The 15390-nt window shown below is 57.9% G+C and overlaps 1 protein-coding gene across 1 annotated transcript; it reads left to right on the top strand.

Moving 5' to 3' along the window:
* Positions 1-760: 760 nt before the first annotated feature.
* On the top strand, positions 761-15137 carry ASMTL (acetylserotonin O-methyltransferase like). Its single transcript, XM_029241218.1, has 10 exons — positions 761-948; positions 2518-2649; positions 3752-3799; positions 5798-5862; positions 6610-6671; positions 7165-7233; positions 8142-8250; positions 10123-10516; positions 10970-11174; positions 14843-15137. The coding sequence occupies exons 1-10, from the start codon at positions 856-858 to the stop codon at positions 15043-15045; spliced, it is 1380 nt and encodes a 459-aa protein (XP_029097051.1). The 5' UTR covers positions 761-855; the 3' UTR covers positions 15046-15137.
* The last annotated feature ends 253 nt before the right edge of the window (positions 15138-15390 follow it).

A 15390-nucleotide genomic window follows, 5' to 3' on the forward strand; every position in this document is an offset into this window, starting at 1 on the left:
ATCTATCTATCTATCTATCTATCTATCTATCTATCTATCTATCTATCTATCTATCTATCTATCTATCTATGTCTATCTATGTATCATCTATCTATCTATAGCCCTGGCACACAACGAGGGGCGATTCGGTCCCCCAGTGGACAGGACATGCGCAGACGGTCGGTTGTCCCCAACTTGGAGGGCAGCTACTGCCATCTAGTGGAGAGAAACCAGAGATACTGCTAAATACCCTGCAATTGCCCAGGGCAGCCCCACAAAAATGAATGACCTGCCCCCAAACAGCACTAGCGCTGAGGCTAAGTGCCGCACGCCCACTGCGCCCCGTCGACCCCATCTCCGCCCCCCACCTCGCCCCGGGGACCCCTCATCTCCGTCCCCCACAGCACCCGCGGGGACGCCTCCACCGATTCACACGGACACTCCTTTTTTTCCCCCCATCGCCCTCTTAGTGCTCCCAAGGTGCCCCTTGGTCTCCGGGTTCTGAGGACCTGGAGACCGCCCTCGCCCCAGGCCCCCAGCCCGCGCCCAGCTCGCGTCGCCGGCTGCAGGACGGGGACGGGGCGAGCGTGGGGGCGGGGCTTCGTGGGTGGGGCGGGGCTTCGTTCGGGGCCGGCAAGGAAGAGGTCCGGATGCGCTTCCTCCGAGGGGGGGCGGGCCCTGGGTGGGGCTTCGTGGCGGGGTGGTGGTGGTGGTTGTGAGGCCTGGGCGGAGCTCCAGTGGCCGGGGCGGGGCTTGGTTGGGGCGGAGCCGGGGCGGGGCCCGGGCCGCGGTGGTAGGCGCGCGTCGCTGGGCGCGCGGCCTGGGACGTGCGGTTCTAGGCGCGGAGTCGAGCTTGGGTCGGGTCGCGGCGGCACCATGGTGCTGTGCCCGGTGATCGGGAAGCTGCAGCACAAGCGCGTGGTGTTGGCCAGCGCCTCCCCGCGCCGCCAGGAGATCCTCAGCAACGCGGTGAGCGGCCTGGGCCTGGCCTGGGCCGGGGTCTGCAGGGCCGGGGTCTGGCGCGGGCCTAGTGACCCGGGCCTAGTCACCAGGGGCCTAGTGGCCCGGGGGCTAGTGACCAGGACTTAGCTGGAGGCGGGGTGGTGTCTGCAGGGCCGGGGCCTAGTAACTGGGAGTGTCCAGCGATGGGGGGGGCAGGGTCTAGTGACTGGAGACGAGTGACCGAGGGTCCTAGTGACCTGGGCTTAGTGGGGGGCGGGGGCACGGGGGTCGGTTGGTCTGCAGGGCCGGGGCCTAGTGACTGGGGGGGGGCCTAGTGTGTGGGGGTGTGTGCAGGCCGGGGCTTCATGATGGGGCCTCATGACAGGGTCTGAGGTCCAGAGTCTGCAGGGCCGGGGCCTAGTGACTGGGGGTCTGGGGTCTCTGCAAGGCTGGGGCCTTGAGGGAACCAGGGGGCAGGACCCTAGTGACCGTGGTCCAGGCCTGTGGGCCGGGGGGAAGGAGGAGTCTACCTGATCGGGGGGGCCAGCGTCTTCCAGCCAGGGCCTGGAGACCTGGTGCCCTGCCGGGCGGGATCTGTGGGGCTTCAGGCCAAGGCCAGGTCTGTGGGCCTGAGCCGAGTCTGTCCAGGAGCCGGGAGGGAGGGAGGGAGGAGGGAGGGAGGGAGCGGACAGAGGCTCCAGCGGAGGCTTGGTCTTGATGGGGAGGCCCTGCCTGGGGGGGCGGAGTGGGCTGGGGTAGGGGTAGGGTTAGGTGCCGAGTAAGGGGTGCTGCCTGTACCTCCAGGAGGAGGACGGGCGGGTGCTGTGCTGTGTGGCGTGGGAGGGTAGGGGAGAGGGGAGTGGAGGGGGCCCTGGCAGGACATGGGCGGGGAGAGGGGCGGTAGGTGCAGAGTGAGGGGTGCCGGCTGGGGTAGTACAGAGCCAAGGGGGGCTCACAGTGTGGTCCAGGGGGACCTGGGGGTGCGGGAGGTCCGTGATGGAGGGGAGAGCGCTGGGATGCAGGGAAGGTAAGAGCCAGCTGGGTGCTCCGCGGGGTTCCCCATGGGGATGGGAGTTTTATCCTCTGTGGGCAAGACCCGCAATCCTGTCCCCATCCCACTCTGGATGTCACTGTGTCCATGACCTGCCTTCCACAGGGGCTGCCTGGTCACAGGTGTTAGGGGACCAAGTTAAAGCAGCCATATTCACCCTCGCGCAGCCCTAATTAGTGGCATTTTTGTGGCATTTCCTGCAGGCGGTGTCATTTCAGCAGTTTGACCTCTGTGGAGGCAAAGCCTTTGGGACTCTCTGGGAGCCCTTTGACCCCTCGGGGCTGCAGGCCCCAGCATCGCAATCAATACAGCCCTGCTGGCCTCTGCGTGTGCAGAGGTCTTCCCGCCAGCGCCCCCGGGTCCTCTGCAAGTCCCGCACCCCCTGCGGCCCGGGGCTGGTGCTGGGTCAGCATCCGGTGCCTAGACCAGATAGTCAGGGAAGGTGGGCTGCGCGGGGAAAGGCCAGTTCCTGCAGAGCCTGCACATCTGTCAGCATCCTCACGTTCCTCCCATAAACCCTCCCGACCCCTTCTGTCCTGTTTCAGGGCCTCAGGTTCGAGGTGGTCCCTTCCAGGTTCAAGGAGAAGCTGCATAAGGCCTCATTTGCTACTCCGTACGCATACGCGGTGGAAACGGCCAAGCAGAAGGCCCTGGAGGTGGCCGGCAGGATGCACCAGGCGAGGGCTCCTGCTTCTGCTTCTTCCTGGGTCTCCTGCTAGGAGGGCATCTTCAGGTTTTAAACATACGTGTTATAGATAAGTGCGGTTAGTCTCGCGTCTCTACGGCTGAGGGTCCTCGTGTTGAACACTGCTGTAATTTAGTATCATTTATAGAACGTAGCTTACCTCTTACTTTGCTAGGATGTAACATACTATTGCAGTTCATATCATAGTATCATTTATGATAAAGAATTGATCTACCTGATCTATTACTAGGTGTTACCATGTCATATGCTATTGTAACTAATATAATAGCATCGTTTATGATATAGAATTAATGTAGTTTATCTCTTACTAAGTGTTACTATATAATATATTATGATATTTAATATAACAGCATCATTTATGGTACAGAAATAACCTAGCTTATCTATTACTGTTACTATATAATATACTATGGTATTTAGTATAACAACATCATTTATGATATAGAAACAATACAGCCTCTGCATTACTATGAGTGTTACTGTATAATATATCATTGCAATTAACATAACAGTATGACTTACGATATAGAATTAACTATAGAATAAATGTATCTTATCTATTATTAGGTCTTATTATATAATATACTCTTGTAATTAATGTAACAGTATCATTTATGATATGGAATTAATGTAGCTTATCTATTGCTGTGTGTTACTATATAATATACTAATTAATATAATAGTGTCATTTATGATACAGAATTAAAGTAGCTTACCTGTTACTATGTGTTATAATAATACCTAATGGCAGTTAACATATATGACCCATATGTTCAAGTTAATGCTGTAAGAAGTACTGGTATAAATAAATGAACATTGATGGACTGATTTCCGGCCGTGGCAAGGTTAGAATTTAAGTGCAGCCAGAGCAGAAGGTTGTGTGCAGGTTTCCAATGAGTGTCTTGGGGTCACGTCTTCCTTGCTTGGTGTGTCGAGGACACTGAAATCTTGCTTTCCAAAGTGAGACTGGATTCGCAAGTAAGCAGCGATGCTGTGTCATGTGCGTCATGGCATGAAAACGTGTAAGGCGTGCAGAGTCGTCCTTTCTAAAGCTGAGTCTGGATTTCTTGCAGAAGGACCTGCGGGCCCCTGACGTTGTCATCGGAGCAGACACCATCGTGGTGAGTCTGCTTTCTGGCTCTCCGTGTGGCGGGCATGTCCTTGGTAACCGAAACCAAGGCCTCGGCAAGGCTGGTTCTTTCTGGAAGACCTAAGGGAGGATCCGTCCCAGGCCTCTCTCTCTCTCTCTCTCCCCGCCCCACCCCGGCTTCTGGTGGTTTGCCTGAAATCCCGGGCATCCCTGGGCTTGTGGCCGCATCCCTCCCATCTCTGCCTCCGTCTTCACATGCCTTCTCCTCTGTGTCCCAGTTTCCTTCTTCTTATAAGGACACTAGTCATCATGGATTAGGGCCCACCTACTGCAGTACGACCTCATCTTAAATTTTCTTACATCTGTAAACACCCTATTACCAAATAATGTCCTGTTCACAGGGCCGGGCATCAGGGCCTCGGCATATGTTTTGGAGGGAAACGGTTCTCGCTAAGATAGGGGTTTTGGCCACTGAGGGTTGGACTTTTTGGTGGGAGGTCACAGTGATCGGTACGGTAGCTCTGCCATGCTGGTGACAACCCTCTGTCTGAGACCCTCGCTGGCCTGATGGCAGGCATCTCCCAGGGATGCTGGGCCTCATTGCTAGGGTACCATCATGGTCTCCAGGCGAGGGACCACCTGTTTGAAAGAGTCTGGAGTTACTGTGTAGAACAGGGAACTATATTCAATATCTTGTAATAACCTGTAATGGAAACGGATCTGAAATACATATATGTACCTGTATATATATATGTATACGTATAACTGAACCACTTTGCTGTATACCTGAAACTTACACAATATTGTAAATCAGCTGTAAAGAGTCCAGGGTCGGAAAATGCCAGATGGGGTGATCCCAGGGTCTGCCTTGCCCTCAACGTGGCATTTGTTTCTGTGCAGCCCAGGTGGATGGGACCTACCTGTGTGCAGGTGAGAATCAGACATCGTTTCTGGTTCATGGTTAAGGCTGCATGGCAGTAAAAGAGTGAACGGTGCAGTTTCTTCAAAATGTTAATCGAAGAATTACTATATGACCCAGCAGTTGTGTTATGGGCTGAATTGTGTCCCCCAACCCGATTCCTATATTGAAGTCCTAGTGCCCAGGACCTCAGAACATGACTGTATTTGGAGATGGGGTCTTTAAAGAGGGGATGAAGGTAAAATGAGGTCACTAGGGTGGGTTCTGATCCCACAGGACTGGGGTCCTTATAAGAAGGGGGGATCAGGACACAGACACACACAGAGGGACGACCCTTTGAGGACACAGGGAGGAGACTGCCGTCTACACGCCCAGGAGAGAGGCCTCAGGAGGGACCAGCCCTGCTGACACCTGGATCTCAGATTCCAGCCTCCAGGACTGGGAGAAATAATGTCTGCGTTTAAGCTGCCCCGTCTGTACTGCTCTCGGGCAGCCCCAGCTAAGACATCTACGCTTAGGTATATGCCCCAAAGAATTGAAAATAGGTGTTCAGACAAATATTTGTACGTGAATGTTCATAGCATTATTCGCAACAGCCAAAAGGTGTGAACAACCCAGATATCCCCCCCTTTGATGGACGGATGGGGTCCATGCACACAGTAGAATATGACTCAGCCGTGAAAAGGAGCGAAGCTGTGACACAGGCTACAGCGTGGATGGACCTTGAACACAGGATGCTGAGTGAGAGAAGCCAGACACAGAAGGACACACAGTGTGTGATTCCATGGACAGGAAACGTCCAGAACAGGCAAATCCACAGAGACAGAGAGCGGGTTGGGGTGTCAGGGGCTGGGGAGGGAGGTGGGGAGTGACAGCTCATGGGGATCGAGTGTTCCAGATGATGAAAAAGTTCTGGAACTCAACAGCGGTCCTGGCCCAACCCTGGAAATGTACCACACACTTTAGTTCAAAATGGTGAAATTCATGTTATACACATCTCTCCTGCTTTAAAAAAAAAAAAAAATGTGCATCTAAACAGTGGACAGTGCCGCTTGCACAGACCAGCCCAGGGAGCGGAAAATGACGCTTTCCCTCCCGTTTCTCTTGCAGGCGGTGGGAGCGATGATCCTGGAGAAGCCTGTGGACAAGCAGGACGCCTACCGCATGCTGTCAAGGTGGGCGGGCCTTGGCCGTCCTACGGGGAAGTAGCCCTGCATCCGACAGAGCCTGGGCCCGGTGGAGGGGCCGGGCTTCCTCGGGGTGGGCTGTGGGTGTCCGTGCATCACCTCCCCCGTCTCCCACCGGCAGCCCCTCCAGGTCCAGGTCCAAGGATGGGCCGGTGCCCTCGAACGTCCGCTGCGCTGGCTTCGCCCTAACGGGCTTGTCCGGGAGCCCCATGTCTGCCCCTCCTCACTTTCCTCATCCTGACTCCCCCTGCCTTGTCGCCCCAGGAGCCCAGTGCCCCCGAGCTCCCGCCATGGGAAGCAGGCCCTGTCCCTCTCGGCGTCCCGGAACCCTGCCCCCGGGCGGGAGTGGGGGGCCACACCACCGCCCACCTTCAGGGTCTCTTCCTGGCTCAGCACCCCCGCGTGTCTGCACCCAAGAGAGCGAAGGGACCCGAGAAAGAGCCGCTGAGAGCTGCCAGGACCCGGGTCCTCCCGGCGTGGCCGGAGACTCCTGTCGGGGCCCAGGTGCTCCGTCCTTGCATCCCGTGAGACGGCCCGGCCATCCCCCAGCCCCCACTCCGAGGGCACCGAGCGCCCTCTCGCCTGGACCTGTGCGCTTGCTGCGGGAAGGTTTCCCCGGAGGCCGCGTGGCCAGGGCCGGCGGGTGGACCAGGGGCTCGCGCCCGGTGGTGGCAGGGATGGCGCTGTCTCGGACACCCCACACGGTCGCCTGCTGGGCCCCGTCATGTCTTGCAGGCTGAACGGGAAGGAGCACAGTGTGTTCACGGGCGTGGCCATTGTCCACTGCTGCAGCAAAGGTACCACGGCCACCTCCGCCCCCCCCCCCGCCCCCCAGGGTCGGGCGTCGTGAAGGGAGCCTGGGGGCCTCGGGGACCCGGGTCCGCGGGGGCGGCTCTGTCTTTGCTCCCCGTGACCCCGCCTTCTCGTCCTGCCTGGGAACGTCAGGGTCCCACGGGGAAATCCTGGGGTGCACGCTGAGCGCCCGATGGAGACCGTGCTGGGGGGCGGGGGCCGTCATAAAAGCCCGTCCAATGCGACCGGCCCAGATGCTTTCTTTGAGGTTTTTGGTCTGGAAGGTGGAGGAGTTTGGCCCCTGCTGGCGAGGGTTTTCTCTGTGTGTGTTTTGGCCGAGCCATGTGGCTTGTGGGGTCTTAGTTCTCCGACCGGGGATCAAACCCGTGCCCCCTGCAGTGGAAGCGCAGAGTCCTAACCACTGGGCCGCCGGGGAGGTCCCAACGGGCTTTTTTTTTTTTTTTTTTTTTGTGCACAATTTTTAAAGCTGCGTAAAAGATATTTCAGGTCCAGGAAGGACCCTGAGGCTGACTTTGAGCTCTTGGGCTCCCCGAGCACATCCCACAGGTGGGTGACCGCGCACCTGTCTGCTAATTAGTGATTGGGTTACTCTTACCTTCTTGGTCTGTCCTGGACTTTAACCTGTGCTCTTTGGGGAGAAAGCACTTGCTGGACAGTGTGGTTCCTTTCCCTGGGGCTTGAGACCACAGGCATCCATCCTCCCCCATCCTGGAGACCAGACGTCTGAGGTCAAGGTAGCCCAGGGCCGCGCTCCCTCCAGAGGCTCCAGGGGAGGGTCCTTCTTGCCTCTTCCAGCTTCTGGGGGCTCCAGGCATCCCTGGACTCGTGGCCGCCTCCCTCCCATCTCTGCCTCCGTCTTCACGGGTCTTCTTCTCTGTGTCTGTGTCTCTCCTCTTCTGTCTCTTAGAAGGACCCTGTCATTGGATGTAGGGCCACCCTCCTCCAGGAGGACCTCATGTCAGACCCTTTGTTCCATCACATCTGCAGAGACCCTTTTTCCTAATAAGGTCCGGTTCTGAGGTTTTCAGAGGGTGTGACGTTTGGGGGGCACCGTTCACGCCAGGACGGCTGGTGTGGAGAGCCCTCACAACTGGCCGCCATGCATAGCCACCGTACTGTGTGCCTGGGGCATTTCCAGCCCCACAGCCGAAAGCCTCGTGTAGACTGCAGCATCACCCTGTGGTAACTCTACTCCACGACTTAGCACAGAAACCACAGGCCCGTGTCATCCGGCTCTGCAGGCTGCAGCTTTTTCTCCTGCTTTTGCCAATTCTGTTGCCCTCTTTTCTGTTTTATTCTTTCTGTTTTCCCTTGTCTAAAAGGAACCGTTAACGACCGTGTGTGAATTCTACGCAAAGCTCAGGCCAACTCCCCCCAAAGGCAGCGGCTAGAACCTGGGGACGCGGGGGCCTGGCGCCGGCCACGTATCCTCACTGCGGGGTCCTTCCTTGCAGACGGCCGGCTGGACACGGAGGTCTCGGAGTTCTACGAGGAGACCACGGTGAAGTTCTCAGAGCTGTCAGAGGAGCTGCTGTGGGAGTACATCAACAGCGGAGAGCCCATGTGAGTCTCTGTTGGGAGCTGCGGTGCCGAGTCCCCGCTGTGGGCGGCGGACACACCGGGCACGTGGCTCAGCCTGTGTTGGGGGCCAGGGCTCCTGACGAGCCCGGTGCCCCGGTGCCTGGAAGGTGCTGGAAGGATGCCTTCCTAGGGGTCCCCGTCCTGTGGATGCTCCTACAGCGCAGCCGGCCCTCCCAGGGCGCCACGCCCGCTCCCATGATGGTGGGGCAGCCGGGGCCGGTCCCTGGAGGGCAGAGGTCACCATGACCCCAATGTCACTGACCGCCCCAAAGTGCGCCGGGTCCGGGCAGCAGTCTTTTCAAGGTCACGGAGGCTCAGCTCATTCTGCAGCCTCGCTGGCTTCACTCCCCACCCCCGCCGGGGCTGGGCTCGGCGCCAGCTGGTGGCTGCTGGCCTCGCCACGGGTCTGACGGTGCCCCGGGGACCAGCCTCCCCATGTATCTTCAGGAAGCAGCTCACTCAGGGTGCTCGCGAGGGGCCGGGCACTGACAGCCGTGGGGAGGTGAGCGCAGAAGCCCTGGGCTCCTGAGACCGAGGGTCCGAGCATGTGTTCTGCTGGTTAAAGCCGGTCTCAGGCCTGTTCAAGGTAAAGGCAGGGGAGAAGAGTCTCCCTGGGGTATTGATCTTGTGGAAGCAGCCCCAGCAAAGGAACTCCCCGACCGGCTTGTCCTTCTGGCAGGCGTGGCAGCCCCCACTGCAGGGTAGTGAGGGGTGTGCTATGCGCCCGGCCCTGTTCTCACCATCTTCTGTGATGATGAGCCCTCACAGGAGCCTCAGATCTGGGGCATCCTAGTCTGCTTGGGGTCCTAAGAAAGCGCTACAGGCAGGGAGCTTGTAAACACGAGACTTATTTCTCACCGTCCTGGAGGCTGGAGGTCTGAGATCCTGGCGAGGCCAGATTTAGCGTCTGGTGAGGCTGCTTCCTGGTTCATAGATGGTGACTCCTCGCTGTGTCCTCGCCTGGAGGAAGGGGCCAGGGAGCTCCCCTGGGGTCTCTTTTAGAAGGACACTAATCCCATCCACGGGGGCTGCACCCTCATGACCTCATCACCTCCCCGAGGTCCCACCTCCTGACACCATCGCGTTGTGGGTTAGGATTCCGCAGGGCGCCGGGCTCTGGGTGGTGACGGCTGTCAAGAGCGGAGCTGCTGGGTATCGGGGTGTCTGATCAGGACAACACACCAAAACGAGAGGCAGGGTCAGGCCGCAGCGGGACCAAGAGGCCGAACCAGAGGGCGTGCCAGCTCCCCCGTCCCCTTTCCCCCAGGAAAGGGCCCGGGCGAGGGTTGGGGGGTGAGCACAGGCGTGAGGACCATGGGGGTGGGTTCACTGCCGGGGGGGGGCCCAGATCACTGCCCCTGTCGCTTTATGGACCCGTGTCTGGCACAGCGGGAGAGGCGGGGGAGTCAGGGCGGAGGGAGGGGCTTCACGGGCCCCTCTTCCCCCGTAAGGAGGTCTCAGCAGTGGCGCCTGGGGAAGACCTGGGCCGAGGACCCACATGAATGGACATCCGAGGGACGGGGATGCAGGTGGCAGGAGAGTACGGCCGGGGGCCTGGGTCCTTGACAGCAATCCCCCTCCCCTCAGAGAGCCTGCTGGTGGCCATGCGCCAGGCCTGGGGTGGGGGGCAGCTTCCTGAGTGGCCGCCAGGTGCCCCTCGTCACGTCCCAGGGGCGGGACCGAGGGGTCACTTGGGATCTGGGCCCGGACGCCCCAGTGCACAGCCACCCGGGTCCAAGGTTGGTGGGTTCCCCTGCAGGGGTCCTGGCTGCAGGTCTGCTGACCCCAGGAAGGTCAACGTCGCTGCCATCTTCTCTACCCTCCTTCCCTCCCCGCTGTGGTTCCCCGCCCCAGGGACAAGGCTGGCGGCTACGGGATCCAGGCGCTGGGCGGGATGCTGGTGGAGTACGTGCACGGGGACTTCCTCAATGTCGTGGGCTTCCCCCTGAACCACTTCTGCAAGGAGCTGGCACGGTTGTACTACCCGCCCCGCCCCGAGGACCTGCGGCGGGTCAGGCACGACTCCATCCCCGCCGTCGACACCTTCGAGAACCTGAGTGACTCGGAGGCAGGTGGCTCAGACCCAGGTCAGAGCGCCAAGGGCGGCCGTGGTGGCGAGCAGGCGGACGGAGACCGGTCACAGGCTCCGCGTGCGCTGGATGCAGCCCTTAACGGGGCGGACAGCCGGCCCCCGTTCCCCACGGGCCTCCTGGAGCTGATGGACGGCTTCAAAGCATCCAAGGTACTTGTGTGATTCATGACCACATGACCCCAACACAGGGGAGCCCAAAACTGCAGGCATCCATCCTCCCCCATCCCGGGGACCACAGCTCAAGGTGTCCCAGGGCTGCGCTCCCTCCAGAGGGTCCCGGGGAGGGTCCTTCCCGCCTCTTCCAGCTTCTGGGGGCTCCAGGTGTCCCTGGGCTCGTGGCCGCATCCCTCCCGTCTCTGCCTCTGTCTTCCCGGGGCTTCTCCTCTGTGTCTGTGTCTCTCCTCTTCTGTGTCTTAGAAGGACCCTGTCATTGGATGTAGGGCCACCCTCATCCAGGAGGACCTCATCTCAGACCCTTCCCTTCATTTCATCTGCAAAGACCCTATTTCTAGAGGGCCCGTCCCCAGGTCAGGCCTTGAACGTATCTTCTTTGGAGAACACAGATCTCCCCACTGCAGGCAGCGTCTCTTTCGGTTTCATCCCTTGTAGGACGTGGTGCAACTCCTTTCCGTCGGGTGCAGGACCAGTTCCTGTGGCCCTAACGGTTCAATGCCATTTGTTTTTAAACCAGGTGACTTTTTCAAAGACAGCCTCCCGGAAGCAGATCTGTACGTCCTTTCCAGAATTCTGCAGGACTGGCCGGATGACAAACTCCACAAGCTACTGAGCCGGATCTCAAGCAGCTGCAGACCAGGTGAGACCACATCATGTACTTGCCTTTTTTAACACATAAAGACAGTTTCCAATTTTTAAAAAAGCGTACATTTTATAGAGGAAGCTCCCCGTCCTCCAGCCCGCCGTCTGGTGCTCAGTTTACCGGCTCCCTGAGGACGTACCTGATTCTCGGGCGTCAGTGATGCGTTTCGGAACTTTATGGCGCCAGCGTCTGGGGCTTGGGCTCGTGGACGCCCCCCACCCTAGCCGTGTCCCTCCCCGGGCCCCGCCGGCCTCAGGGTCTCCCTCCTCCGATGATGATGATTTTCCGGGCTGCTCTGTGGTACCCAGCCTCTCCCCACGGCACTCGGGGCCAACCTGGGTCATCGGGCTCGTGGAGTCAAGGGCCCCAAGCCGCCCGGGCCCCTCCCTGGGTCGCCACGTCCAGCGGCGCAAGACGAGCTCTCTTTCCACGTCCTGCGACCCCGGCGTCTCCCGGGGCACCTCCACCGCCTCTTCTGTGCGGTTATGAAACAAAATATTCAACAATCCGGGGTCATCTTCAACACCCAAATGCCCCTCCTGTTCTCCACCACTCAGGAAAACGACCCCCATTCCCGATCTTTTATTTGGGACAAAAACCAGAGCGAGGGTCGAGTCCATGCGGGCGGTGTCTGCAGGAAGTAACCACGTGGCAGCCGTCCTGGGGCCCCGTCTCCTATAGCCGTGACCTGTTCCCAGGACCCGTACGGTTCAGTACGACTGCAGCCCCTCCCCTGGGGTCTGAGCCCTGCAAGCTGTGACGAGCACCTCCATCTGGGGTACCCAAAGGGCTTTTTCTTTTCTTTTTTTTTAGTTAGATTTATTCTTTTTTTAGAGTATAGTTGCTTTACAATGTTGTGTTAGTTTCTGCTGTACAGCAAAGTGAATCAGTTGTATGTATACATATATCCCCTCTTTTATTTTATTTAATTATATATATATATTTTTGGCTGCATCATGCAGCACGTGGGATCCTAGCTCCCCATCCAGGGATCAAACCCACACCCCCTGCATTGGAAGCGTGGAGTCCTAACCACTGGACCGCCAGGGAAATGCCTAGGAAAATATTAATAAAAGCGTGGAAGGCTAAGTAAAATTTTTAAATGAGCCAGTTTTAGTCCCCCAAACAACAGTGTAGTTAAGGCATTCTTGTTGGTCCCTGTAGCACGATGAAGAGGGTCCCCCCCCAAATTCACGTCCACCTAGAATATTATTTGGAAGCAGGGTCTTTGCTGATGTGATGAAGTGAAGGGTCTGACATGAGGTCTTCCTGGATGAGGGTGGCCCAAAATCCAATGGCAGGGTCCTTCCAAGAGACAGAAGAGCAGAGACACAGACACAGAGGAGAAGCCCCAGCAAGACAGAGGCAGAGACGGGAGGGAGGCGGCCACAAGCCCAGGGACGCCTGGAGCCCCCAGAAGCTGGAAGAGGCGGGAAGGACCCTCCCCTGGAGCCTCTGGAGGGAGCGCGGCCCTGGGACACCTTGACCTCAGACGTCTGGTCTCCAGGACTGGGGGAGGATGGAGGTCTGTGGTTTTAAGTAGTTTGTTCCGGCCGCCCCAGGACACCCACGCAGCCTGTGAGATGCAGGTTTTCGTGTGGTCACAGGAGCATCACACGGACATTCGGGGTACCCTGCCCAAGAATGTGGCCCCAGGAGGGCCGGTTCCTGTTTGCTCCCTGCTGTGCCCCAGCCCGAGAACAGAGTCCCCACATAATGGATGGAACACAGTTGAGAAGGAAGGAATCACAAAACAGGGGTGCCCCCGGGGGCGAGGAAGGGCCGGGAGATGTGAGAGCTGGATTCTCACCCGCCTCAGAGACAGGCACTGAACCTGGGGACAGTCAGTTCCAAGTTGCCTTTATACTGCGAAGGGTTTTTGGGGGCGGGGGTGGGGGGGGTGGGCATGGGTGTGTTGCAGCTTAGACCTGCTGGCTAGAACCGCTTGTTAAATGTTCAGCACCCCTGCCAGCCAGCTCATACCAAGCTGTCAGCGTGAAATTGGCAGTGGAGGAAATCCTTAGAGCTCAGAAATTGGCAGGCATGGGGAACCAGGGCTTCCCTCCACCCCCGTAGCTGGGATTGCAAAGGTTGCCTGCACCCTGGGGACAGTGGGGGTCACAGATAAGGATTGAGCGTGACCTCCTGGGAATTCCCTGGCGGTCCAGTGGTTAGGAGTCTGCGCTTTCAGTGCCGAGGGCGCGGGTTCAACCGCTGGTCAGGGAACTAAGATCCTGCCAGCTGCACAGCAAGGCCAAAAAAAACCAAAAAAAAACCCCTCAATATAGGGCTTTTGGAGCCGCTGAGTTAATAAACCCGTGTATCCATGAGTCTGAAAAACATAAAAACTGACAGAATGAGCACACCATATGATCTCTTTTTTTTTTTTTTTTTTGCGGTACGCGGGCCTCTCACTGTTGTGGCCTCTCCCGTTGCGGAGCACAGGCTCCGGACGCGCAGGCTCAGCGGCCATGGCTCACGGGCCCAGCTGCTCTGTGGCATGTGAGATCTTCCCAGACCGGGGCACGAACCCGCGTCCCCTGCATCGGCAGGCGGACTCTCAACCACTGCGCCACCGGGGAAGCCCGATCCCAATTCTTTTTATTGAAGTATAGCTGCTGTACAATGTTATATAAGTTACAGGTGTACAGTATAGTAATTCACCATGGTTATAGGTTACACTCCGTTTATAGTTATTATAAAATATGGGCTCTATCCCCTGTGCTGTACCATACACCCTTGCAGCTGATTTTATACCTAATAGTGTGGAGCTATGATCCCAGTTTTGTTAACTTCATGTTTACTTAAATGCCTAGAACCCAAATGAGATTTTGCACCAAAATTCTCCCAGTTACCGTCACCGGCAAGCAGAGCTGGGACTCGTGTGCCGCCACCAGCTTTGTGCCTTTTCTCCGGTCTCCCCCGGTGACCCAAACAAAAGGAAGAAGCAAGCGTGAGCTACCTCCTGCCCCTCTGCTTTCTGTCCCAAGGCTTATCTTCTCCCGGCTTGGTTCCCCCTTCTTCACAAGCACTTCTGAAAATACATACACAGAGAGTTGGACAGATACAGGTGTGTGTACACACACACACATGCATACTTTCTACTTCTCAAGGCTCTCATGTAGGTTGTTCCCACCAACAGTGCAGCTCCACATATAAACACCACTCTATATGAAATAGAGAACCAACAAGGACCTACTGTACAGCACAGGGAACTCTGCTCCAGTGTGTTGGAATAACCTATAATTGAAGAGAATAGAAAGAATATATATTTATATACATACATGTATAACGGAATCACTTGTCTGTACACCTAAAACTAACACAACGTTGCAAATCAAGTATAATTCAAAAAAAAAAAAAAGATAATCTCGCTGAACCAATTAAATGTCAGAAAAAAAAAAATCGTGCTCCTGGCACCCTCGTGGCCGGTGCCATCCCTGTGCCACGCAGGTCCGCCAGGGACACTGCTGCCAGGGAAGTCCCGGTGCAGTTCATTATGGCATCAGGGAGGCTGCAGCTGTGTCCCTACATTCAGAATCCCTGCCGTCCGTGTCTTCCTGCAGCGAATCCCTTCAGTGGGGAGCCCGGGGCACCCGCAGCCTGGGTCCTGAGACTCTTTCCCCACCCTATCTCTCTCTGTCTCTGTGTCTCTGGCTCCCCAGGCGGTGGCCTCCTGGTAGCTGAAGCAGTGGCAGAGGAGGAGGGGGCGTCGCGGAGCCCCCGGCTGCGGACCCTGAGCGCCGGGCAGCCCCGGAGCCCCGACGAGCACCGGCGCCTTCTGCAGCGACACGGCTTCCGGGACGTGCGGGTGGCGCGCGCGGGGGACCTGCTGTGCGTGGTCCTGGGCACCCGAACTGCGCCCTGAGGGTCACCGGGAACCCGGCGGGCCCAGCACCCGGGAGTGAAGGGTTCCTGGAGAGCAGGTGTCACCGGACACATTAAAGGAGGCGGAAAGCACGGCTGTCTCCGTGCATCTGTGACGCGCCCGGGTGGTGGGATGCGCGGGCGGGGGGACCCCGGGGCCGGCGAGGGATGCGCGGGCCAGGCCAGGTCCCCAGGTGATGTCAGCATCTCCCTCGCTCCCTCTTAGCTGGTAAATTGATCTTGGCGCATCTAGACCCTACTTCCCAGTGTTTCACTCCTATTTTCAGTGCGTTTGTCCTCTGCCCTCCCGGCCGCGTGCACCTTCTCTTACCTTCAGGGCGGCAGA

Source organism: Monodon monoceros, unplaced genomic scaffold (genome assembly GCF_005190385.1).
Source record: "Monodon monoceros isolate NGI ecotype Baffin Bay Population unplaced genomic scaffold, NGI_Narwhal_1 Super_Scaffold_22, whole genome shotgun sequence".
Lineage (NCBI taxonomy): Eukaryota > Metazoa > Chordata > Mammalia > Artiodactyla > Monodontidae > Monodon > Monodon monoceros.

Coding starts and splice junctions, on each gene's coding strand:
- ASMTL (XM_029241218.1), top strand. CDS start 856: ATGGTGCTGTGCCCGGTGATCGGGAAGCTGCAGCACAAGCGCGTGGTG. Junction 6,672..7,164: donor TGTCCACTGCTGCAGCAAAG/GTACCACGGCCA, acceptor GCTGCGTAAAAG/ATATTTCAGGTCCAGGAAGG. Junction 8,251..10,122: donor ATCAACAGCGGAGAGCCCAT/GTGAGTCTCTGT, acceptor TCCCCGCCCCAG/GGACAAGGCTGGCGGCTACG.